Here is a 27,019-nt window from a genome sequence, read left to right on the forward strand (position 1 = left end):
TAGAAGCCTAGATCTTCTCCCATCCACCTCAAATCGCTGTTTTTCCCTTAATCCCAGAGTTCTGGAGTGGTTTGGGTTGGAAGGGACCTCAAAGCTCTTCTCATTCCATCCCTTGCCATGGGCAGGGACACCTTCCACTATCCCAGGTTACTCCAAGCCCCAACATCCAACCTGGCCTTGGAGACTCCCAGGCATCCAGGGGCGGCCACAGCTTCTCTGGGCAGCCCAGATATCTCTTTGTGCAGTGCTCTTGCCCCTTTTCACCCCTGACTTTACTCTCCTGTGCTGCCCCTCTTGCATGTCCTTTTCAAGAGAGTGTCTCTTTTGTTGCTTTTCATGCTCTCATAATTTTTCCAGTTTCATTTATTTTTTTCTGGAATGTGAGTGCCCGCAGCCCTGTGTACCAGGAGATGAGAACTCTGGTGTCTTGTGTGCTGGCTTTAACATTCACCATCTCTCCTGGACATAGCTGTGCTGGTGTATCCCAGGATCAATTTGCCCTCTGATAAAAATACCCATGTCCATTTGCTTTAGTTTGTTTCCCCTTTGTGGGCTTTCCAAGCAAGAATTGGCAAAAGCCTTTTCCACTTCTGCCTCCCAGTATTTGCTCTAATCAGATGTAATTTGCATTATTTTTTTCCCCTTTGATGATGTTTTGTGTAGGTGCAGGAAGGGTCGTATTCTAAGGGAACAATGTTGAAATTACTGAAACCTTCCCTGCTGGTGCCCTTTTGTAACTTTGGTGCCTGCTGGCCCATTCCAGCCAAATTTGAGGGAGAAAGAGATGAGAGCATAAAACACTGGCAGAGAGGAGACACAAGTGAATGTGCTCAGGAGGGGCACTCAGCCTGGTCTTCTCCTCATGTTTGGGACCTTTGGCTGGTGAATTCCCACACGTGGCTGTGTTGTGAATCAACTCTTATCCAGCTGGAAGTTGGAGGACCTGTGAGAAAGCTCCAGACTTTTGGGGTTAATGGTGAGAAGTGTGGAAGGGATTATCAGGAACATGGAAGGAAGGGGAAAACCATATGGTGGGTGCTGGCAGAGGATGTAGGGCCAAAGCCTTTGTTAATTCTATTCATTCTTACAGAACTCCCTGTCTGATGTTGTGTTTTGGGGTTTTTCCCTCTCTCTGCAGGATTACATGCAGAATGTTCATGGCAAAGAGATCGACTTGCTGAGAACCACTGTGAAGGTCCCTGGGAAGAGGCCACCCCGAGCCACATCAGCCTGTGCCCCCATCTCCAGCCCCAAAACCAACGGCCTCTCCAAAGACATGAGCAGTTTACACATCTCGCCAAATTCAGGTAAGGGAGCACCTTGCTAGGGGAAAAAAATGGGAGAAAATCTGCATTTCCAGTGTTGGTAGGGCAGTACCATGAACAGCTGGGGTAGGGATGGATATCTCTCCATAACTGGAGGGGTTCCTGGCCAGGCTGGTGGTGCTCAGAGCAACCTGGTATTGTGGAAGGTCTCCCTGCCTGTGGTAGGGGGTGGAATTAGTTGAACTTTAGGATTCTTTCCAATCCAAACCATTCTGGGATTTACAAACACACTGATGTGGAAGTTTTTAAGCCCTAACTGCTGATCTGTCCCCCACGAGAGATTCTGAGTTTCTGGGTAGCCTTCGGTGTCTGTCTTTGTGTATTTGTTACCCTGTACTTGCCAAAGCCCTTTGTAATTTCACAGGCATTAACATATGGGAGGAATCTACCATCTCTTACCTAATTCTTAGGAAAAGCAAATGCTGTATGATCTGAAAAGGCTTTTTATGGCTTCCTGGTGAGATCCACAGCCCTTCTTTACACTTTTGGAAAGTCAGTATTATGCATTCTTCTAACAGCACGATTCTTCTGTGGAAAGCATTTTAATTTATTGGTGGAAGTGGTTTATAGCTCCTTCTGAGCTCTAAACAAAGATGTTTATTGTTTGCTGAAGCACTTGTCCATACAGCTAAGTGGATTTTAAAAAATGGCATTAAGGGAAAACATTTGAGACAATTTATCTTGTAAAATGCACAGCTTGTACAAAACTCATAATGGTCTAGTGGAAGTTCTGTCAGCATGTTTGGGATGACATCCATAAAGTGCCAAGTGCCTTTTGCATTTATGGGTAATGTAGACACCTTCTGCATGTGCCAGCAAAACCATCCCCACACTCCTGTCCCTGTGCAAAACCCACTGGGATGAGCAACCCTGGGATTCCTGGATATTCAGGTGTCTTCTCTTGGATAATAATAATAATAATTATCTGTCTCATGCTTCCTAGAATCAGGCTGGTTTGGGTTGGAAGGGACTTTAAATAACATCTAATTCCAACTCCCCGTCCTTCAAGCCAAGGTGTAAATCCCTGCATTTTTGAGACATTCCCCTTTATTAGAAGAAAACTGAGAAGTTTTTTTTCCTTCCAACTCTGAATGGTACTGTTGGAGATGGGTTTTTAAAGTGGTGCCACTGAGCAGACACTCCTGGAGATTCCAGGCTGAGACCTGAGGTGTCTGAAGCCATGATTTCATCAAACCCTTTCTCAAGTTTTGACCTGGCACTGGCAGAGATCATAGGAGAAAATTATTCATGGTTGGGTTGTTTTTTTCCAGTTTACTATATAATTTAGATGTTTAGGTGTGGGAACTGCTTTGGTTTTCAATATACTTCCTAATTTAGGGAATAAAAGTGCTGGACTGAGTCAATAAACTGAAGGGGAGATGTTTAAATAAAGAGATTTCAGCTTTTAACACATTTGAACACAGTCAAAAATTACTTGATAGCTTCAGAAAAGTAAGTTTCTGGAAACATATTTAGATATGTAAGAATTTAAGGTTTGTAGCATGGAATTTACATGTTTTGGCATCTGCTTGGTTTGCCAGGTCAGAGGGAAACTTTCCCTGAGAGTTTGCAGCAGGCATCTCTCACTGTGTGTGTGTGTGTCCTGGCCAGCCTGAGGCTTGATCACACAAGTCAGTTTTGCCAGAAATTCCAAATCCTAGGAAATTTAGATAGTGGATTTCAAATAACACTGTGGGAATAGTTGGAGCTTCTCTCTTCCCCCTTGGCTTCTTCATCCTCTTGCTTAGAAAAATTGAAAGACTTTCCTGTTGTTGATGTCTGGTCATCATCTGCTGCTTGTTATTGGCTTAAAAGCAAACATAAAAAGGAGCTACTAATCAGTTAAGAATTACTAAAAGGAAAGAAAATAAAGAAAAGAAGGCCACTGTCCCAAACTGTGTCTGCCTTCTTCGTCTGAGCTCTGATGTGGTCAGGGACAGTGGGAGATGGGTGGGAGACCTGTAGGTACTTGGGGCTGAGTTCTGGAGTGGCAGGAGGACCCCTGGAATATCTGCAGTTATCTGCCACACAGCTCAAAACACATGGAAATCATCCCTTGCAGGCTGTGCTGCTGCCTCAGAGCTTCCCCTCACTTGGTACTGCTGGGAAAAGTGGTGTCTTGAGCCCGTGTGGTGCCTTAAAATAGATCACAGGGCTGAATTGTCACTTACTGGTTGTCACTGGGAGGTTTTTGTACACAGCTCTGCCACGTGGAGGAGGTTTGGACCAAACAGGAAGAATCAGCACTTTCTATTTTGATTTTTAGGCCTGTAAATTCACTATATTTTCTCTGCTTCACGTTGCCTCATCCCCAAAAGTTAAATGCTGCTTGGCTTGGTTGGTGCTTTCATTTGACACTTAAGCACTGCTTGGAAGATGCCTCTTAAGGATGGATTTCCATGCCAACTTTGACAAGAAATCTATGGATTAAATGCCTACTTGATTTGCTGTAACTGATATTTTAAGTTCATATTTCAGCAAATAGTCTTCTCTGAGTGTAATGTCTTGTGATTCAACCACTCTTGTGATCCCACCATGGTCTGTGAGGCAGCAGAGCAGCTCGAGCTCCTCCTTCTCCTCATCCCCTTCCCTCTCTGAAGCCTTTTTGGACCTCAGTGATGGATCAGACACCTTGAATTTCCTCCCACGTGGGAGGGTCTTTCCCAAAAAAAGGTGCTTCCCATAACAGTGCTGTGAGCAGAATAGAGAGAATGAGGCTGATCAGGGCAATATTGGGAATTTGGGAAGGACAAACTCAGTTCTTTGGCACAAACTCAGTTCCAGTCCTTGAGTTTCTGTTTCAGAGATGTAAAAAAAAGAAAAAAAAAACCACCTTTATGAAAATATATGAGTTAAAAAAACTCTGGATTACTCTTCCTTGCTGGGTTTCCACTGGCACAAGCGCTGGGAAAAAACACTTTTCCCTTAACATCAAGTCAGAGTCCATTGTCACGGTCATGGTGGGACAGTGAACAAACTGGAAATGAAACAGCAGCAGGAAAAAGGAATATTTTCTGTGCTCTGTCAGAAAGCAGGGAAAGGAGTAGAGGGTTGGGCTGCTCCTGCTGTTACAAAGCCAGGCACCTTGCCTGGAAAAAGGTTGACTTTGATTTGAAAACTGGTCTCTTCTTGGGTTCTTGGAGGTGCTGTTTGGGGTTTATTGTGTAAGGGATTCTGTGTGGCAGCTTCTCCCAAAAAATACAGAGAGATGCAGGGTTGTTATTTATGTTGTGTAGACTTTAAATACAGGTTGTTAACTGTGGCTTCAGGGAAGGTGCTCACACTTGTGAGCTAACTTGGTAGGAATCTGTGAGCTGGGGAAATGGATGTTTATTCCCTTCAATCTAAAATTATGTCACTTCTGTGGTATTTTCAGTCCAAGCTGACAAACAGTGGTGAATTAACTGAAATTTAAATTAAATTTACATGGCACTGAGCATCATTCTGTTGATGCAGCTCAGTTGGAAGTCCTTCAGAAAAGGGTAATTCTAGGACTTGCTCAGTTCCAGCTTTCTCTAAGAGCTGGGAGCAGCCCAGAGTCCTGTCCATCCCACTGGCCAAGTCCCTCTGCCCTTTAGGAGCTGGCTCAGCCTGGCTTTGGAGCCAGGAGTGGGTCCAGGTTTCATTCACTCCTGAATTGGGTTGGATTTGAGCTGCTTGACCTGAAGGTGAACTTATTCCTGAAATCTCTCCCAGGAGTCATTTATTTCTTCTCCTCTCCAAACAACCCAAAGCCAGAGCTGTCGCAAGAGCCACTGAAGTAGAAAGTTCACGACTAAAAATAGCTTATGGTGTAGAGATAAATTGTTTCCTGATTAACACTTCATTTAAATAATTTGGTGCTATTAAATTCCCTTAAAATGGTGACTGTACAGTATGTGAAGTATCCCAAAATGTGTTAGTTCCAGGGCCATCGTTAAGTGTGCTGAAGGTTGTTATCTGCTAACTGCTTGTGACATTTCAGATGCTGCAGGAATGGCAGCTCCACGTTCTTATCACTGTGAGGTTCCTGTCTGCCATTAATTGTGATCATCTATCAAATCCTTGGTGGTTCTTGTAGATCTTGTAATGACCTTTTTCAATTGGGGGGGTCACTGTGAGGATTCAGATGTTATGATCTGGTGATGAGTAACAATGTTTATCAAGCCAAGAGCTCAGAAGCGTGGGCAGTTTTCCCAAAGCCTGTGGATCTTGGGTGCCTTTGCAAATAAATGCTGGACTGAGCCCTAAATTCTGGAATCTGCTCTGAATTCCCTGCTTGGAGGTGGCTGAGGTTGGCCTGGTGTGGTTGCTGGCAGTTGTCTGTCACTAGCTCTGCAGTCGGGCGAGGGACGTGAGGTGACTTGGCACGGAATGCTTTCCGCGCTTCAGCTCCAGCGCGAGCTTTATGCGCTTGCCACAGATCACAAATGCAAGTTTGGGACTTACTTTTGTCATCAATCACCCCAGTCAATTTTCCATCTGGGTGGCTTTGCTGTTGGTTCGGTGATATACAGCTGCAGCAGCAGGAAGGAGAAGTTTGCAGTTTGCTCGTTTCAAATGAGAAAAGCCCAATTTCGAGTGCATCCGAGATTTCCCTTTCATCCCACTAGAGGGGGATCCCTCAAGGTCATTTTCCCTGCTTCCTCTGGACTAGGATTTGCCCTTTCCAGAACTAGAGAAATACAAACTTTCACTGTTAGTACTCTCTATCCCTTAATAATGGGAGAAAAGGAGCAGGGCACATATTAGCAATAATGAAATAAATATTGGATAAAATAACTGCGTTAGTTAAATATTGAGAAAGATGAGTTTGCTGAGATTTTTCTCTTCAGGGGAAAAAAAGGAAAAATGAGCTGTCTGAGGATCCTTTCTCGAGGTGGGCAAACCCCTGATGCTGACGAGGCGGATAAAGGGTAGGGATGTGTCGTGGAGCTTCAGGCACGTGACTGGAGCCTGCAGTCGGTGCCTGTTTCCCTCTGGATGAATTTCACGGCTCCGTGGTGCCGTATCCTGGATAAAATCCCAGATCTGCCCTGTCCACCCGATGACATCCCGGTGTCTTGACGGTCACAGGGCGCAGCACACACTGGTTGGATGTTCAGACCTCGGCAGGGCTGTCCATGCCTTTCCCCCCAGTGATTTTAAGGTATTAAAGCCATCGGGAGGGTTGAAGCTGATTTACCAAACAGGGAGGAAAAAAAAATCACAAATGTGTTTGGAGTATTGAACTGCCGTTGACATCTAAAGTCCCAACCATGCTGTTTTCCTCCACACTCCAGCAATCAGGACATCCAGCAAACCCATAAAAAACCAAACTAATAGCATGAATATTCAGTGACCTAGAATACTAATTATTGTCATGAATATTAATGTGATCGGACTTGCTTTTTCCTCTTCTCTTTCTCTCTGGCTCGGGTTTGGTTTTTTGGTTTTTTTTTTCCCTCTATTTTTTTTTTAATTTTTTTTTTTTTTTCCACTCAGCCGGCTCTAAAGATGGACCATAATGAGAGCATTTAAGAGAGAGAGCGCTCTCCGCCGTGACAGGGACCGGGGTAATAAGGAGAGCTTGATTAACGTGGTGCACTTGGGGGAGAGATGAGAAGATTCACGTGGGCCTGTTGTGGGGGAGGCAATGAGGCACCGGCGGCTGTGTTGCTGCTCCCTCAGATTAATGAGGCCTAAGAGTGCATTAGGAACAGTGACAAAGGTTTGATCTAATGGGCTCAGTCATTTTTCCTTTGAGTGACAGACGCACAGAAGTAATTGGCTGTGCAGAATGGCAGCTCATTGGCAGTACTTAAGGATACATTATCCCCGTTGTGTGGCCCGCAGAGGCTGTTTATCAAAACTGCTCACACTGCAGACATGCATTCACTTAGCTGCTGTTACAGTGGCAATAGCTATTAAAAAGAGGGAGGGGGGAAAAAAAGGGAAAAAAGTCATCTCGCATTGGTATCTATTGTCTCTTTTGCGAAAATAAAGTTTCTTTGTTCTGTTTCCTGAGAGGCGGTGAATGCCAGCAGTGGTCCCTCCCCACCCCAGGAGGCTCTGGCAGGGTTTGGGGAGGGCTGGAGCCCGTGGGAAGCTCCCAAAGTTAGCCCAGTTCATCTCAGCAGTCGGGATCCAGCGCGCAGGTAGGACCTGCCACCCCCTCTCCGGTTCCATTATTAATAATTTCCACCGATGGTCGAAGGGATTAGGAGGCATTTTACATCCTTTGCCTCAGGGCCTGCACATGCTCTGCTGTACCTGCCTCGGAATGATCTCTGCTGGTATTTTTCACAAAGTTAAATCCACGGTTCCTGTCAGGATTCGCAGCCAAACAAGAGCAACACAAAGCAGAGTTTTTGCCAGCAAAACTCTCACCTCTGGGTCTTAAAGCTGCAGTCCCTGAACAAGCAGGTAACCTCCATCAGGACTTGCCCAGAAAGCCAAGCATATCTTATTTATTACTGTTATTTGTTAAAACTACAGAAAAATAATAATAATCTGCCTGCCAGGAAGGGAAAGCAGGCTTTGATCCCAGCCGAATAAATAGTCGGGGATCTCGAGCAGAAGCCTGCAGTGAAGATCTTGGGCTTAACTTTCTTTTAGAAGAGATGTCTCCTCTGATGACTTAATTTTCCTCCACACTTGCTGTGTTGCTTTGGCATGCTCTGAGAATAATAGCTTTCCTCGTTATACTCCCAGCACCACGTCCTTCACTGCCAGGATATTTCTTGGCACTGCCTTGTTTGTTCATTAGTATTGACCCCGCTCGGTCTGCGCACTGCTGATCGAGCCCAGTTCAGCAGCGATGGACATGGAAGGGCTTCCTCTAAGAAGAGCTGCTTGTCCTTAGGAATTTTGTTCAGTAAGTAAATGCTTCTGGAAGAAAGAAGTCTTAAAACTAAGTGAAACTCATGAGTGAGTTTGCGGTGCTGAAAGCAATTGTCAGCGTGTTGAGGGAGTGTTGCAGCACTGGAACCAGTGTGGTTTGGAAAGATGTTTGTCACAGAGTCACAGTGGTTTGGGTTGGAAGGGAGCTGAAAGATCATCTATTTCCAGCCCTGCCCCTCACTCCTTCTTGTTTTGTGTGTGAGGAGCCTCAGGTAATTTCAGGTGCCTGATAAAGCCAGGGCAGGGACTTTGTGCTGCTTGCACACTGCTGTTGGGATGAAACAGAATCCATGGCAATACTTGAGGGGATTTCACCCCCCTGAAGAATCTGGCTATGAAATTTAGAGCTCTTCAGGTCCCACAGTGTCCTCAGAACACAGACACCTGGGCAATGCCTCCCTTCCCAGCTCTCCTCAGTGGGAGAGGCAAGGAGCTGTAAGTAGCTGTTTACCTAGGTTTCAGTGCACAATGATCTCCAGAGTGGGCACAGAAAGCAGGATGCACCTGGAAAAGATGGATGCTGAGGCAGCAAACTAATGGAACCCAGGAGAGCCATCCCCAAATGTTCCTGGTCCCAAGGTTCATATCTGTAGGTGAGGGAGAGGCAGAAAACACAGCTGGGATGGTCAGACACTTCTCAGGAAAGGTTTGTCCACTGGCAAAGCTTCTGCACAACTCTGGGAATTCATTCTGAGAGTGCTGCAGAGCTGAGGGTGGGAAAGGAATGCTTCCCATCTCTCTGCAGCCAACAGTGGGGCTTCTCCCTTTGCACCCTGAAGAGACTCAGGGGAGCAGTGTGGGTTTGGAAGGGGCATCCACAGCCAATCGAACCTACTTGACAGTGCCTGGTGCTGAATTAGAGGGCATTTCAAGAATAGGCAGAATTCCTGCAACACAAATTGACCCAACATGATTTGAAACAATTAACCCTCTGATATCAAGAGTCAGGATTTCCTGACCCACAACTCTAATGTATTTTTCATTAGTTCTAACAGCTGGTGAGCGCAGCCCTCTGGCCTTAAGAGGTTTATTTCCTTCTCTTTTTCTTTTTTTTTCTGGAAGAGAAACTCATCATGAGCATGAGGAGCTTGGCACAAATGAAACATGGTGAAAGCAGAGCAGTAGGGCTGCAGTTTATCTGATTCAGTCTCTCTGTGCAGCCCCCTGCGAGTCTCACACACTGCTGCTTCATGGAAAAATACAGTTCTGCTCCACAACTCCTGCTCTGGCTGCTCATCTCATAAATCCAGGAGTGTATTAGTTGCACTTGTGAGTGTAACTTCTGGTAGCTGATTTGTTTGGAGGGAATCACAGATGTGTCTGCAGCGGGGAATGGAAATCATTTGTGCCCAGTACCGTTTGTGTCACTTGTATCTCACTTCTCAGGGTCTGCTTGTGAATTGTATTCGTTCTGCATTTGTAATTGAGGGGGGGTGTAGTTGGTGAAGGCTTGAACTGATGTGTCTGTTCTGCTAACCTGTGATGATTCACTGGATTATTAAGTCAAAAACCAGCAAAAGAGGGATCGCAGACATGCTGTCCCTCATACTGGCCCATTACAGGAGCAAACATGACCAAAACCATGAGTGCTTTATTTTTTGTTGGACAAGTCACTGCATATAAGTAAACCAGCATTCATATTAACCTTCATTGCGTATTTTAATACCATTGTTACAATGGACCATTTACCTTTTGGCTTTTACCTACTCAACACACACTGTTCACATCTCGTCCAGCCCTGTGTTTGTATGAATCCTGGTTATTTTAATTTCATTTCTAAGGCTTGCATTTCTGCTCGGTTGTTTTGGAAATCTGAAGGGCTGTGTGTGAGGAGCCAGAGTGACTCCCTTGTTCACCTTCTGCCCCCATGTGTGTTTCCCTCAGCTTCTCCACACTCCTTGGCTTAATTCCACGTGCCCTTTGCAATGTTTGACACTTAATAAATGGGTATTTAAATGGGATTTCGTGTGAGCACGCTCACTTTTCTTAGGGGCTCGTCTGCTGAGCAGTGGCCGAACCTGGAAATTACCTTGAATCTTAATTTGGATGGGTTTTGTGGGGCTTAATTGTTTGAACGTTTTGTAAGCGCGGCCGTAACGGGGTGTTTTATAACATCAGAAAAGATAGTTTTAATAAAGCTGTCTAGAGCTAGAAAGAGGAACTCTTTCTTTGATGCTCCTTTGGTAGATGAAAACATTTTTGTTCAATAGGAGACCAGCATCTTTTTTTTTGCTCATTTGAGACAAGTTCTGGCAACATACTGATATTCATTCAAATATAAATGCCATATTCCCTTTGAAATGCAAATTGTTTAAAGAAAAATAGCATATGGTAGAGGTAAGTACCTTTTCAAATCAGCTCCCACACTTTAGGGATGTGAGTACAGCTAAAATTATTCTTTGGAAAGAATCTGGAGCCTTTGACACATTGAAGCTTGAACTAATCAAGGCTTCCCAGTAAGCAGATACACATATCCATATCAAGGAAACAGTGCTGAGAATACATGGATTAGCATAGTAATTTAACTGCCCCCTGCTAATCAACTTAAGCAACCAGCTGATGCATGCAGGATGCATTTGAAGAGACAACTCTTTCACAGCTCCAGCATGGCACAGGTAGCAGAGCAGGAGCTTGGGGTCGGTGTGGTGATGGGAATCTGTCCTTGGCTGGGGCGACAAGAGGTGCAGGATGTAAAGGCTTCACGTGCCTGACCCAGCATACAGGCTTTGCTGTTCTTGGATCAGGGAACCACAGAGTGGTTTGGGCTGGAAGGACCCTTAAACCTCATCTGGTCCAACCCCCCTGCCATGGGTAGGGACATCTTCAGCATTTTCACTGATACTGCTGGCCTCCTCCTCTTCACTGTCTCCTGCTTGCCTGCTGAAAGGCTGAGGTGGTTTCTGCTGTCCAGGCTTTATCCCTGGGGAAAATTAAAGGACTTTTGCTGTGTCTGGTTTGGGGTTTGCCCATTGTAGATGTGAAGAACTGTGGGACTGTTGGAGAAGCTCTGGCAAGAGCAGCAGTCCTTGTTTTGGGGTGGCAGCTTTAGTGCCTAGTGTGGGATTCATGCCCTACAGTTGCACTGAGAAGTGGAAAATTAGCACTGGATTGGGAAATAACGATTTTAAAAGGAGCTTCTAAGTAAGAAGTTTGTGCTAGAACTGAACATGAACATGCCAGGGAGGGGAACAGGAAAGGAAAGGCACACTATTTTCTATAGTCTGGCCCTTCTGATGTCTGCTCATGGATACTGGCTTGATATACGATATGTCATGAAAATACAGACCTTGCAGCACCTGGACAAAGTGGGATTTAATCCTGAATAAACACTATCATAGAAGTTGCAGGATAAAGGTTACCAGGCTGTGGCAGTAGGAAAGAGGGAGCTGGGCTGGGTTCATCACAGTTCAGCAAAGTGTCACATTAATGCACTTGGCACCTGTTTTGTGCTAGCAGCCCATACCTTTGAGAGAGGTGCAGTGGAAGAAAAATTCTGCTTTGGTTCCCAGAACAAGTTACTTCTCAACAGGTTCATGTCACAGCGTGGGGTTGGAGCTCCTCAGATGGCATTAAGGCGAGAGGAAAGCTTTTAGTGCTGACACGACCACACAGAAACCTTGATGGTCTCTTCTCAAGGTGTTGGTTTTGCATCATGGTTAGATGGTGATGGGGTGCTCTTGTGGGCTAGGTAGAAGATGTCAGCGTAAAAATACCAGTGTTTGTGTTGTGTCTGTGCTGGCCTAAATTTTGAGTTTGTAGAACCCGCTCGGTCTCAAACTCTTGTCATTCACATCAGCCATTCCCTTTAATTTGGTGGATCATCCAGACAATTTATTAATATTCATAGTTTTTTTCATAGCAGAGGAAAAGGGGATTTCAAAGCGAGCATCACGGAAGCTGATTTGGAAGGAGAGATTTCTTTTAAGGTAGTGCAAATTTCAACTTTGGTCAGCTCATGTTTTCATTTTCTGTTGTGGTTTTCAAATACTGAATGATAATTTAGTCCTCTGCTCTGTAGTCTCATGCCTTGGGAGGTCCCAACACGGTTCCAAAACCCACCTTAGTCTTTGCATAATGAAACAAATGAGTTTTTCTGTCTATATATTTCATGTCTGCAAATCAGAGATTGCCAGGCAGAAGTACTAGGGGGCTGAGTAAGTACATTGAAGACACAGATACTGTGATGGATCTGTGTTAAGGACTAAAGAGGAGATTTTGTCTTGGGAAAGGGGAGGAGAGAAAGGGACAATTATGCCAACTCTAATAAACACAAAGTAGTTCACTAAGCTCTGCTGTCTTCCCAAAGGCTGCTCTGGGAAAAGACATAATGATAGAACTGGGAGTCAGGAGATCTGGGTTTTATTTTCAAGTCTGCCACAATCTTCCTTTGTGGCCCTGGGTCATTTAACCTCTGAAAAATGGGGGAAATGATAGCAGATAATTAACAACCTCACAGGAGCATTGAAAATTAATTCATTAATTTTTCTGAACTCATCAGTAGAAGGTGCAATGGAAATGCAAAGTGTGAGGGTGCGTTATAACACTGCGTCTGTTCCTTTCCCTTTGCACGTGTTTTTTAAGAGTGTGCTTCAATCCAGAGAGGACCTGTGGGGCACCTTTAGAGAGCCTGCCACGAGGAATGAAACTGACACTGTAAATTCTTTGTGGCTTTACGATATGCAAGGCCTGTTGCTAGGAATGGAGTAAAATGTGCTCAGAACCCAAAAGCCTGGAGCAGGTTTTGGCCCATAGCAAGCTGTAAGTAAGATCATCAGAAACCTGAGTTTCTGGAAAGATTTTAATTGTTTCTGCTCTAAACTGTATTCAACGAGATCCCACTTGTCCTGTTTTATGGTGGGAAACCTGTCCCTGTCACTCCCCCTTGCACACAGCTCCCAGCATTTTAATGTCCTAGGCCTCAGTGATTGTGAAAATACAGAAGTGCTTACTGGGTAAAGGCTGTTCTTTGTGTGTCCCCTTTTGTGTCACATTCCTGGGACCAGCCCCAGGAATGATACTTGCAGTCAGTCCAATGTCTGCTTTGTGTCACGACGTTGTTTTAAGATTAAATGTCCAAGAAAGTTCTTTTTTCCCCCCTCTTGGTCTCTCAGTGCTGGCAGTCCTTTGCTCCCCATCAGTGTGTTCTTGGGGGACATACCTGTGTCAGGTATTATTTAGAGATGTATTGTTTAAACTCTCTTGGAGTTGGCTCAGTTGTATAAACAGTGCCTTTTAGGAATAAATTGATGTCGCATCCACATTCTCTGAAAAAATCCCTTCGGCCAGGATTTTTTTCCTGGGAAGCTGAGGAGCCTCTGAGAAAAGGAAAACAATTCTTATCTCATTTGCTTCTCCTGTGCTGTGCTCATGTGGAATGTGTTTGGAGATTGTTTACCCACAGGTGATTGTTCCATTGGACTCTGCTGTGAGTTGTTTTCACTCTTTGGCCGATCGGTGGCAAGCTGTGTCAGGGCTCTGGAGAGAGTCACAAGTTTTCATTATTATCTTTTTAGCCTTCTGTAAGTATCCTTTCTGTATTCTTTAGTATAGTATAGTATTCTTTAATATAATATAGTATCATAAAGTAATAAATTAGCGTTCTGAGAACATGGATGCATCATTCCTGCCTTCATCAGGGCATTTCCCAGCAAATACAATAAAATTGGTTTTCTGTGTCCAGTTTAATAAGCAGAGGAGCTCCAGAGAGTGTGCCTAGTAGCAGAGTGGTGGAAGACCACATTTCCAGAAGGTGAATGAACAGAATGAGGTGACACCATGAAAAAATTGGCTTTTTTGTCTTCTTAGCTGGATTTGAGCTGGTCTCAGGACCGTCAGCTCCAGCGCTTCAGGGCAGGTCGTTGTGTGGGTGAAGTAACCCCTTATTTCTGCTCATTCAGACCACCCCCCCACATCCATCCCGACACGAAACCCCTTCTGTGCTCTCTATTGACACGATTTGTTTTCCCTTTGTGCCTAGGGAACGTGACTACTAGCACATCTGTGTCTCAGATGGCCAGTGGGATCAGTCTGGTGTCCTTCAACAGCCGCCCGGACGGTATGCACCAGCGCTCCTACTCGGTCTCCAGTGCCGATCAGTGGAGCGAGGCCACAGTCATTGCCAACTCTGGCATTAGCAGTGGTAAGAAACCTGGAGCTCTGGGGGGGGTCACGTGCCTTGGGGTGAAGGGGGACTTTGGTGCTCTTGGTTTTTTTTCAAAAGGGGAAAAAAAAAAGTGCCCACTCCGTTGTGGTGTTGGGTGCTGAGCTGGCAGAGTCTGAGGGGAAAATTGGAATTAGAAGAAAGGGGATGGATTAAGTTTTAACATTGACTTTTTTTATGCAGGCACGGAGTGACAGGGCAAGGGGGAGGGGCTTTAAACTGAAAGAGAGGAAGTTTAGCTTGGATATTAGGGAGAAATCCTTCCCTGAGAGGATGGTGAAGCCTTGCAGAGATTGCCTAGAGAAGCTGTGGCTGCCCTGGAAGTGTCCAAGGCCAGGCTGGATGGGACTTGGAGCAGCCTGAGAGAATTCTGTGATTGTTTTTTTCAAAATGAAGAGCTCATGTAGTTGCAGTACTGCTTAATTTTAATTTCAGGTACATAATCATGGGATCCCAGAATGGTCTGGGTTAGAAAGGACCTTCAAGCCCATCCTCCCCTGTCATGGGCAGGGACACCTTCCAGTATTCCAGGTTGCTCCAAGCCCTATCCAGCCCGGCCCTGGACACTCCCAGACATGGAGCAGCCACATAATGTGTGTTGTTTGCTTGATACTCAGATTTCTTGCCCTGTGTGATGGGTATTAGCAGTAAATGACCCTCCAGATCTTCTCCTCAGCGTGTCCTTTCTCTGCTGTGCTCTTGCTCCATTGCCTGCACACTCCTGGCACAGTCTGAGTGTTTCCTCTGTGGAGCATTTAACAGCATTAAAAGGAGCAGACACTATTCCTGATGGTGTTTAGGAATTATTAGGTTGTAGCAATAATTGTTTTTAAAAGAGTAGATGTGATGTTTGCTACCAGACCAGGGTGAATAGGTCAGGAGAAAGGGGAGGAATGCTGTTTCTGATGGCTGCCCCTAAAATGGGAACAGTTAGGGGAATATGGGAACTATTTCACGTGTCCCACATATATCTCTGTAGAAGGTCTGAATGTGAGTATAGCCCTGAGAGCATCTCTGGGCAGGTTTTTAGTGCCACCTTAGGAGAACAGAGGGTTTAAAATCATGATCCCCGTGTTTCAGAGTGGCATTAACTATCAAATACATACTTAGCAAAGCAGAGACCTTTTCCTGGAGCTGTAAACATGGAGGCAGCACCTTCAGGAGAATTTGCATTGAAATGGCCCAGATGTTGCCTAAGAATTTTCTGAGTGAGCCTTGCAGGAAGGCAGGGATGTTGTGAGGCAGCACAGTGAAACAAAAGCTTCAGCCCTGTTCTCCTCTGTGTCCACCCAGCTCACCCACTCCTGGTTAAGCTTTTAGGGGAGGCAGCATTGCCCTGCATGGAGGCTGTGCTGGTTTTCCCACTTAAAATCATACATTTTCTGCCTCTTTTTCCTGAACTGCTTGGTCATTTTAATCCACCCCAGCTCCACCTCCCTTCTGAAAGGTCAGAACAAAATTTGGGCTTTTTTGTGCCTTTTATCCTCTAGCTTTTCTAAGGCAAGATGAAGAATGTTGATTGCTGGCTGTAGGGGGAAAGCAGGAGCTGTAGGTTGCAGTCCTGTGCACCCTGACACACCTGCAGCCAGGTGAGCAGGTGCTATCCCCGTGCCACATGTCCCAAATGAGGCTGCAGGGGAGAAAAACCTCCAAAATTCAGCAAACTCCTACAAGTGGCATGGAAATGGAATCTTAAAAAGTAGGAATAACCCCTGAATTCCTGCCTTTGCCATCCCCTTGGCTTCAAAGTGCTGGGTTTGCTGGACTTGCCCTTTGCTCCTGCTGCTGATCCCGAGCTGGTTTGCAATTCCTGGCAAAGGGAGCCTTTTCTCCCACCCCAGCTCTGCAGTCCCCCATGTGTGCAGTACCTGTTTCTGACTTGACATTCATGTGGGATTACTTCTGGCTCAAAAGAGACGACAGCCAGAATTACCTATGAAATCCTTATTTTGAAATTACAGGTGACTGGTGGGTACTTGTGAAGAAGCCTACCTCAAATAATTTCTTGCAGAGGTTCTAATGTGTAAAAAAAAATAAATTTGCGGGGTTGTTTTTTTATAAATATGGAGGGAAAACTGGATTAAAAACGAGTTTTAGACAACTAAGGGTCAGCAGACTCAGAAGTATTGCACTAAAATTCCTACAAAACCTCAAGAATAATTGATTGCTCTGAGTGTATCATCTTTGGGTAAGCTCAGAGATGTGTCCTTTATGTTGGCAAGTTGACGCATGAAAAACCCTTTTTAATTTCTGGGGGTTTTTTCTCCATTAAAAGATTTTTGAATTTTAGTCATAAAAAGCTAATACTGTGAAAGCAGCAGGTATGGCAAGAAGCTAAGCATCTTTTGGAATTCAAATGCCAATGTACTGGAGAATATGCCTGCTTATTGTCACGTGGTTTTATTGTAGACAAAATAACATATTGGGATTCAATTTTTCTCTGCACCTTTTTTTCACATTAAATTAATACTTTGTGTGGCTCCAGAGAACTTTTCAAAGTCTTCCAAACCAGACCTTTGGTTTCCTGGGGCTTCTGTCTTTCAAGCAGCTGTGAACATCTCCTAATTAGATAAATTACTTTGTAGTGGGCAGAGCCACAAAACAGGAGGTGCTGGTTAAATTAAAGAGGAAAAATAGAAAAATCCATTCTCTGAAATGGAATGCCCCACTGCTTTATGACTATTACTGTTGTAAGGTTTTACATTTAAGTACCTGAGGTTTAAAATTAAATGTCTAATATAATTTGGCGCTGGTAACATGAAGCCTGTGCCTGCCCTGGGAGAAAATCTCGACAGCTTAGTTTGGTGTTTCAAATTGCTGCGTGCTGGATAGTGAGCAGCTCGTGCTGCTGGCTCACTATTTAGCTCAGTCCCACCTGCTGTTCAGCATCATTTCCAATGCAGGAACATATTTGCCTTAAAAACTCCCGAAATTTCAAAAGGCTGTTCCAGCAGCACATGAAAAATTAATTCTTTTTGCCTTTTTTTCCTATTTTTTTTCCCCCACTTCTCCTCCGTACTCTTGTAAGTGCTTGACAGAAGTAATTTTAGCAGCGAGAGAGAATAAAAACTGGGGGCAGTAAATCCCTGTCCAGGAACCTCTTGTGTAGATTCTTTATGGACCCAGAATTGATCTGTGTGTCAGATCCTGATGTAGTTTCAACTGTTTATCACCCTAATGGTGGTAGAGAGACCATGAACATCAACTTATAATCCCCCATGAAAGAAATTGGTGTTTGCAGTCAATGAAGGAGCAGCTCAGCTTTATTGATAGATTTGGAACAATTACTGCTGCTCCAGCTATTGGCCCAGAGATTTTCCTGGATCCCACTGGAAGCCTGCAATGTTTTTTTCCTCTGATAAATCCCCTCCTTGATGTTTTGGGTTTTGTTTTGTTTTTTTTTCTTTTATCACCCAGAATTATCTGTAGTTGCTATTTGCTGGGGAACAGGAGGGTTTCTGGTCTCAGGGGAGCCATTTGTGACCTGTTTGAATGTTTAAGTTCTGCTCTGGATTGTGCATCCCACAATTCCTCCTCTGTAAATCCAGCTATTATTTGCATAAAATCACAACATTTTTACAGTTGGAAAAGCCCTCAAATATCATGAAGTCCAGCCCTTAACCGAGCACTGTCAAGCCCACCACTAATCCCTGTTCCTAAGTGCCAAATCCAAACATTTTTTTAACACTTCCAGGTATGATGGAAGTGTTCCACCCTTTCCCTGGTCACCCTGTGCCAGTGCCTGACCCCCCCCTTTCAGTGAGGAAATTTTCCTGCCAGGAGGAGACAGCCAGGGGGGTCGGGCTGTGCTCCAGGGAGCAGGGACAGGAGGAGAGGGAACGGCCTCAGGCTGGGCCAGGGGAGCTCAGGGTGGACAGCATCAGGAATTTCCCCAAGGAAAAGGTGCTCAGGGATTGGAGCTGCCCAGGGAGGTTTGGATTGCCCATCCCTGGAGGTGTCCACGGATCTCCTGGACGTGGCACTCAGTGCTGTGGGCTGGGGACAGTGACAGGTTGGACTCAGTGGTCTTCGAGGGCTTTTCCAATTCCATGATTTTAGTGGTGCTAATGTCCCTAAAGAGATGAGTCCCTCTGCTCTCCAGTCTTCACAATTGGTGCATCTCTGAAGAGCCTGACAGACAGACCCCCAGTTTGGCAGCAGAGGTTTTTGTGGTGCCAGGACCCACAGGCAGCTGCCTTGCAGAAGTGAGATTTGTGAGCCATCACTCTGAGGAGACCAAGGATGTCATTTCCTACCTGGGGATGAAGCAGCAGCTTGGTTCATTCTCTTTTTCAGTGTTCTGTTTTATCATTTGGCTTCTGTGCCCTGAGCCCATCAGTGGGAAGGATTCAGCATTCAGCTCTTCTGACAGAGCACTGCAAGCAGCACTTTGCATGGGACAGGGATTTCTGGTCTCTGGACTTGTAAATTGTCATTTGAATTCCAGCACGATGTAAAATTCTGCAGTAAATCAAATATCTGTTTAAATATCATCCACTTAGGCTTTATCACTGTACAATTGCTCGTACGGGCCATTTGAGCTCGGCTGTAATTTATGGGAGTTGTAATACCTGGTGTCTTCTGAGTTTCTACCAGTTTGGTGTTAGGGTTTATTAATGTAAAATTGAGTTCTCACTGTGCCATGGGGTGTGAGAGGTCGCTGGAGTGTTGATATTAATGCAGACCTTGCAACTTGCCTTACTTGTCTGATCCTAAGTGCTGGGAATGATTAAATGATGGAACCTTCTGCTCTGCCTTGGGAAAGGAAATGGTTCAAGCTGACATCAGAAAATACCATTTAGAGCTGTTGTAATTCCATAGGCAAGTTCTTGACCAGGATCAATTATATAATTTCAAATAGATTTACAGAATTTTGGAATTGTTTTTGGCCAGTGTATGCAGATGGTTTAGGTCGGAAGAGCTTTTTCCTCCTTTTTAAATATGGAAAATGTGACTGAAAAGCAAATATAGATTTATTTTCTCCTTTTTTTTTTTTAATTTTTTGTTCCTAGCTGCTTTAGAGCTGCTCTGGGATTTTCTGTAGTTCTTACTACTTAATATAATAAAATTCACCATGCATAATATGTGCATGTAGTTTACATTATCTTACACAGGACAAGAAAGGGAACATTCTACTTTTCATACCTCTTTGTGATCCACAAATTGCCTTTGGCAAAATATTTCCAGAGGGAAACTATTGCAGTTCAGCAGGGTAAACTCTGCTAGCAACAATTTATTATTGCCTTTGTTTTCTCAGCATACCTTGAGGAAACTTGGGTTATAAAACACTACATTTTAACAATTTCTGGAAAGCCATCCCTTTTCAGCATGAGGTTGTGTACTGAGAAACTTCCAGTATTTAAATTTACCTGCCATTCTTGACAGGCTCTCACCTGAAATAGCCCGGTCAACCAGAAATATTAAAAAGCTCTGTGTAGCAGTGTCCTAGGAAGCTGCTATATTTTGGATTTGCTGATCCTGCAGGACTTGAGGTTTCAAACTGGTTTTAATTCAGGCAGGGGACGATGGGGTTTTGCAACCTGTGGTTCCCCAAGTGATGTAAGGCCTGGAGGGCAGTGGTGATAAATAAGTGCTCTGGAGAGGGGTTTGGAGCATTAATCCAGCTGGTGCTGCCTGCCTGGGGTTTTTGGGAATGTGATAGCCTCTGGAAGCAGCAGGAGCCAGTGCTTACCCCTCCTGTTCTGCAGACCATGGGAAATCTCAGCTTAGTGGGAAACTTTGGGGTCACCATCCCTGGAAGTGTTGAAAACTGTGTGGCACTTAGGAGCACATTTTAGTGCTGGGTTAGGGGTTGGACCCAAAGGTCTCAGAGGGCTTTTCCAACCTAAATTATGCTGTGGGTCTGTGCCTTTCTCCTGCCATCCAGGATGGCAGCTCAGTGACCACCAAACAGGAGATGAGCTGTTGCCATCTGCTCCCTCTGTGCCTTGTGTCCCGCAGAGAAGTGACATCAAAGAGTGAAAGGTCTGAAAGCAGCTCTTTACTTTGTCTCTCTGGTGGCACCAAAAGCCCTCTGAAGTTTAAACTCTGCCATGATGTTGGTTTAGGGAGGACTTTGGGCATTTCTGCACAGCTTGGCTGAGTTTCAGCTGCTCCTCTATTTATCCAGTGCTGCTGCTTAAATCCTGAGATACACTTCTGCAGTTCTCCATCTGTTTTTCCTGTTGAAGATCTTCTTTCTGCTCTCCCCCCAATTAAAACACAAAGAATTGTTGCATTTAGCAATTAGATCCTGCTCTTGATTCCAAGAAACATGAGTTTGTATCCTCAGGTAATTTGACATTGGCAACCTGATGCTGATCTTAATGTTGCTCACAGCCTGGAGTGCCAAATGTCTGTCAGTAAATTGTTCATGGGACTAAATTAACTTCCTGACTGAACTACAAAGCTCTGGGTTTTCCCAGCATTTACTTATGGATGTTTAAATACCGATTTTGCATTTAGTTTGGCTTAGGATTTACACTGAAGTAAAAATGCAAATAGCATGTTCTTTGTAACAGGGGAAAAAGGTGATTTATTTCTGGTTACTGATGTTGATTAATCTGATTTGATTTTCTGGCAGTGTTCAGTAAATCTGTGCTTTTTCTGCCTGTAGCTGGGCTTGGTTGTCACACCATCTCTGTTATCCCCACTCAGGAGAAAAAAAAAAGAGGGAAAAGCCCTCAAGCCAAAGCACTTTACTTTTATTCTTGGAGTTTAGGCTTTAACCTGGCAGAATAGTGAGGAGAGTGAGTGTTGTCTCCATCAGCTCTTCAAGCTCCTATCCAAGAAACACTTCCCAAAAGTCAGGGCTTCTCCAGGAAGGCAGCTGGATACCCAGCACGGTTCTGTGCAGCTCCGACTCTTGACATTTGGCAGATACAGCCCTTAAAGTCTGCAAAATGTGTTCTCTTCTGTGGTTTTATATTAGAACCATTATTTTGAATCATTACATAAAAACCTTTGAATGTAAGGTATAATACTGGAGATGATCACAGCTCTGGACAAGGGAATTCTTCATCAGGGAGGCTGTCCTGTAATGTCAATTGTATTTAGAAGAGTGTAAGTTTTAAAGGTTTTTATTTTGCATGGTTGCAGTTTAAGGTTGCTTTAATCTGAAATGTTTGCAGTAATTGCAGGGAATTAAATACATGAGCTGGATTCACACAATATCCTGGGGGAGGTTATGGACTTAGAAAATAAAATCACGTTTGCAAGAGAACATTATAAATCGAGAGACACACTCTCAAGTAAACATAGAGGAAAGACATAATACTGCAAGAGCAGAATGTGACATTTTATAAACTCTTTGATTCAAGTAGTGTGCCTTACAAATTTCATAAGCCCACTGAATTCTGTATTTAAGGGCTGTGTAAGGAAGACTTAAGGAGGGAAATAAATAAGCTTCCCAAACAGCAAGCTTTTATTTTTCATTAATCTTTTTCTCTTAGTGTAAATAAGCTAAGTTTATCTAATAATGTGAATTCTAAATTTATTTTAAGTTTTGTAAAGGTTTAAATGCAAAGCTGAGAAAGCAAAATGTTCACGTCCCATGGGAGCAATTCCTGGTTTGAGGATTTCTTCTTTGCACATCCACACTTCAGAAGTTCCAGCAGATGCTTGTAATAGTTACATTCTTGTTTAATGTTGAATGTTACATTCTTGTTTAATGTGCAGCCAGGAGTGCCGTGCTTTGTTTTGTAGGGTCTGGAGGAAGGGTGTGCCAGAGACACACTCAGTGCTTTTATCCCTTCTGGGCCTTAATGAAGTTTCTGTTCCAATTAAGAGCAGAGCAGTTGCCTCCTCAAGCGTGGCTGCTGGCAGGCTGGGTTTCCCCCCAGCCCAGATCAGAGCAGTGGGTTTTTAGGGCTGTTGTGTATTCCTTACCTATGGAACTCAACACTTCAAAGCTTGGGTGTTTAGGGATGTTGTGTATTCCTTACCTATGGAACCCAACACTTCAAAGCCACCTCACAGCACACATGGCTCAGGGAGTGAAAGAAGCCTCTGTGCAGGGCCCTGGCCACAACCTGGGGATTGTTGGGGGCCAGCTGGAGCTCAGAGCTTCCCTTCCTGCAGGTGGGAGAGCTTCCCCTTTCAAGTGCCCGGGCCCTTCATTTGTCACAGTTGATCTCATCCCTTCCTGCAGCCCGGCTGTGCCACCCACGGGCCGGGGCGTGAGGAGTATCTCTGGGGAAGGGCCCCCACTTATTTAGAGCTAGAAAGAAGGCTTGATTAAAATTGGAAATTTAAAAAAAAAAAAAAGTTTGTTGGTGGCAGTTACACCACCTGACACCTCTGAAAGGCAGAGCTTTGTGTTTTAAGAGCTTTGCTTTTCAGCTCTGGGTGTCTGCGATAGGAAAATGTTTGATTTTGCCTTTGATTAAGAGCAGGCTTGGTGTTGCTGCCATTATTTCTCTTCCTTTCTGACAGTGCTGCTCATGGCATACATTACCAGGAAAGCCTTAGCTTTTTCCTGCCTAGCATGATGCAATTAACAGCCAATTTGCTATACAGCAATTATTCGGCTTTAATTGGAAAATGTTAATAGTGAAAGTCTTCTTGATTTTTTTTTCCCCCCTCCAAAACACTGATATTAGAGCTTGTCACTGAAGTCTCGTGGACTGACAGTGGAGAGTTTCCTAACCTCTTCTCAATTACCACAGAGTGGGTTTGAAGCTTGAAGTTATCCACAGGTTATACAGACGGAAGGTTAAAGTACAGGAGTAGAGACGAGACATCTTTCTGGCTCTGAGCATCCTTTGAAGAGAGTCAGTTCTTCCTCTCTGTCTTACTTTGCCTATCTTGAAACACAAGGTAAATATTTTAGTAGGAAGTGATTCAGTAAGCCATGGATTCATTATTTTCCAGGTGTCTGCTGACCTGCAGGCTCTATTTCAAAGCAAAATGTTGTTAAATGAGGATTTTTTTGATGCAATGAGAAGACAGCGCTGATGGTTAGATCAGGGTGGAGCTCTGCCCCCCTCTGTGTAATTAAGGTGAATTTACATGCATCTCATTTTGATCTAAAATAGAATTTGTATGTACCTGACCACAGTGGAGCTTGTTCACCCAAAATGTGTTCTTTTAATGTGCTCCAAGGGTCTGTTTGTTTCCACATCACCAATCCTGGGGATGGTCCTGGTGGATTTGCCACACCCAGGGTGCTGCAGTTGGCAGCTGTTCTTGAAGTGCCTGATGATCTACCTGGCTTCAGAAGGGGGAGACAGAAAGCAGTTACAGTGTGAATAATAGAATCACAAAATGGTTTGGGTTGGAAGGGCCCTGAAGACTATCCTTGGACAGGCTGCTCCAAGCCCCATCCAGACTGGCCCAGACAGACCAAGACATGACCTGGAATTGAACCAGGAGCTTCTGCCCTGAGGTGTGTCTTCAAAAGGACCACCCATCTCCTTTCTCCCTCGTGGGGAGGGAACAAATTCCCTGAAATGAGCAAGTTGCCTGCAGTGAACTGGCAGCGATTCAGGGTGACACCACCCAGGGCTCACAGGGCTGATGCTGCCCAGTGAAAACCTTCTGCCAGAAGAATTAGGGATGTTCCCTAATTCTCAACTCTAAGACCTCAACTGCAGCTCTCTTCGGCAGGAGCCACCAAGTTACTTTGCCTTGGGATGTGGTGGCATCCTGCAGCATCCCAGACTGCCTTCTCTTTCCTGGTTTGTTGTCCTTATGTGTTCAAACAACTTGTCAGGCTTGATCTTTCCACAGGGCACGTTCACATGCAGAGCAGAGGAGGGGAGTGCAGGGATGAGATAAATTAACAAACCCTGCTCGCTCAGGGAGTAGTTTGTATCATCCCTGCCCCTGACCTAAACCTGCTGCAGGCAAGATGTGTGGAGGAAGATTAGGATCTCATCCCCAGTTCACATTCTGAGGTTGCAGGTCCTCTAAAACAGTCTTTGCTTTGCTTGTCGCCATCCTGGCAGCACAGGAGAGAGCTGGGTAGGAATAGTTGTGTGCTGTCCTTGTGGGAGCTGGTGAATTCCTCCTGGAAACGAGGAGCTTCCTTTGAAAGGGAGCTTCTTTTCTTCCTAGCCGTACTTCAAGTTCCAGGGAGCAAGATGCTGTTCTGCCAGCACTGTAATGTGTTGCTCCTTAGGTGGAAAAATGTACTTTTATGGGGGTTTTTTAAGCTCTATTGTTGCATTTCTGCTCTCATGCTTCCTTTATGATGGCCCAACATTGTGCATTGGTAGGGAATGAGCTAGAGGTGATGTGTCTTTCCTTTAGATAAGGGAGATAGTAATGAGGGTCTTTCCAAAATTACTGGAGCCTTCCAATATCTGTGCCTGAGCATCTTGAGGCTGATTGTCTCTCCCAAGGCTGTGGATGATGTCCCTCCCTTGTCACGGAGTGGAAGGGATGCTCATGCCCTGGGGTCTGGAGGTGCTGCCACACAGCAAGAGCCAGACCCTCCAAAAGCAGGGAGATCCCTCTTCTGCTGCCTAGAAGGAAGCTTTGTTTTCCTTGTTTAATTGAGGTTGCTCTTAGAGGAAAGGAGTCGTTCAGTGGGGCTTCCTGAGGATGACAGGACAGCTGTGAGATTTGCAGGCTCTGGGCACAAGGCTGAAGAAATGGGAATTGCCATGGAAAGGGAAGGCTCCCGAGGCTCTTTGATGTCCATCCCCAGTTCTGCTCAGAGCTCCCTTTAATTTCCTTCAGTGCAGCAGGTTAATTTAGGCCCTCCATAGCTTGAGTGTCCGAGCTGAGCTGAGCTCAGCGATGACCAGATGCGCCTAATTCCTCCAAAGGCGTGAGCTCTCTGTACCTGACAAATATTTGCCTTTTTTCCTCATCCTGGAGGCTGCCACCCCTTCTCCCCCACTCCCAAGTGTTTATTACATCCAGGGACTTGTGCCAAGCTGCAGTTCTGACAGGATTTTCATGTCAGTCCTGTGCATCTGTGCTGTGCGATTGCTGCATCCCTTTCACTTCGGTCTGAGGCAGAGGAGGAAGATAAAGAACTTGATAGAACATTTATGGTAATAGCTGTAAAGGGAAGCTGGAGAGCAGTGGATTTCACAGCCAGAAAAATCTCAGCTCAGGGAAATGGGTCTGAAATACAAACTACAGATAGTTATAGTCTCTTGCTTCCCCTGTTTAAATAAAAGGATTGCTTTTCTCACCTTTATTTAAAACACATGTGTGGAAGATGAAAGTGTCCAGCTATTTTTTTATTATTCAGTCCACCAGCTACCGACATCTTTGCCTTATTTCATTTCAGCACTAATGGCATAGTGAAAGTTCTGAAACACCCTCTTTGGATTCAGCCTTCCTTGGGTCAGCAGCAAAGATTCCTGCTGCAGGCAGAGCTGTTGCTGTTGTTTTCGTCATCAGCGCTTTCTCTCTGCTCTTGAACCCCGTGCTATTAATTGTGTTGCTGCTTCTGCTCTTTAATTGATCCCATTCACCGCTCCCGCTTTTGTAACGTCTGACTTCTTGTCACTTCGGCAAATCAAAAACCCAAATTAATCAATCTCCAGCCACTTGAGAATAAGGCCGTGTTGGGGAGCTGGGCTTGACAAAAAAGTCTAATTTCACTTTGAAAGCCTGTTGGAAAATTTTAACAAGAAGATGCAAGAAAAATGTAAACCAGATCAAGCTCGACTTTGGTCTGTGGAGAATAGCGTCACCTGTTGAGTTTGTTTCAAGTTTTTGTAAATAGGTGATTTGACAAAAATATGAAATAAATCAAAAGGCACGGGGATAGAAGGGGTCAGAATATCCTTGGTTCCGCTGCAGATGGTTACACAGGAGAGAGGGTTGTGTGTGTGACAGAGAGAATAGGAGCCGTGGGCCAACGACGAAGCTCCGCTCTTGGACTTTTGTGTCCCAGCCTTTGTGCTGTGCTATTCCCGTACCTCACACGTTGCCTCTTTTCCTGCTTTTGCCACCCCCAGCTCCGTTACCCTGGCCTGGGGTGCTCATCCTGGCTTATTGTCCCTCATTTCCTTGGCCTCCTGGGTTCCTGTGCTGGCATCTCCTGCACCTCTGCTGCAGCTGCTGAAGGAACCGTATCTTGGATGGGTTTGGTGGGGGGGTTGGGAATTCGGGATGCAAGGTAGTTGTTTTTCTGTTCTTGGGGCACCAGGAAGCACAGTCTGGGTTTGGATTGAGTTTCAGACAGCTCAGAGTTTAGGGTGTTCACCTGGACAAGAGAAGGCTCCACGGAGAGCTCAGAGCCCCTTCCAGGTCCTAAAGGGGCTCCAGAAGAGCTGGAGAGGGACTGGGGACAAGGGATGGAGGGACAGGACACAGGGAATGGCTTCCACTGCCAGAGGGCAGGGATGGATGGGATATTAGGAATTAGGAATTGTTTCCTGTCAGGGTGTGCAGGCCCTGGCACAGGGTGCCCAGAGCAGCTGTGGCTGCCCCTGGATCCCTGGCAGTGTCCAAGGGCAGGTTGGACATTGGGGCTTGGAGCACCCTGGGACAGTGGAAGGTGTCCCTGGCCATGGCAGGGGTGGGATGAGATGGTCTATCGGGTCACTTCCAGTCCTGTGATTCAGTGATGATTCTGTTAATTTTCCACCCTTTTCAAATCCAGGAGGACACTCACAGAGTCCTTAGGGGACACAAATGGAGTTGTCTTTGACATCCATTTGTTGAGCACGTGCAGCTTCCAAATAGCAAAATAATAGAAAAGATAGGA

General features: G+C 45.1%; 1 protein-coding gene across 11 annotated transcripts in view; it reads left to right on the plus strand.

Moving 5' to 3' along the window:
• AGAP1 (ArfGAP with GTPase domain, ankyrin repeat and PH domain 1) overlaps window positions 1–27,019 on the plus strand; it is a 306,975-nt gene that overhangs the window by 198,065 nt on the left and 81,891 nt on the right. For 9 of the 11 annotated variants that reach the window (XM_041399539.1, XM_041399540.1, XM_041399541.1 and 6 more), the window contains 2 exons: window positions 1,139–1,307; window positions 14,164–14,325. In XM_041399539.1, the coding sequence (XP_041255473.1) occupies window positions 1,139–1,307; window positions 14,164–14,325 (331 nt within the window). The remainder of the gene's footprint in view (window positions 1–1,138; window positions 1,308–14,163; window positions 14,326–27,019) is intronic. The other 2 variants (XM_041399542.1, XM_041399536.1) reach the window with 1 other exon arrangement.

Source organism: Onychostruthus taczanowskii, unplaced genomic scaffold, assembly GCF_017590055.1.
Source record: "Onychostruthus taczanowskii isolate IOZ18803 unplaced genomic scaffold, ASM1759005v1 scaffold164, whole genome shotgun sequence".
Taxonomy (NCBI): Eukaryota; Metazoa; Chordata; class Aves; order Passeriformes; family Passeridae; genus Onychostruthus; species Onychostruthus taczanowskii.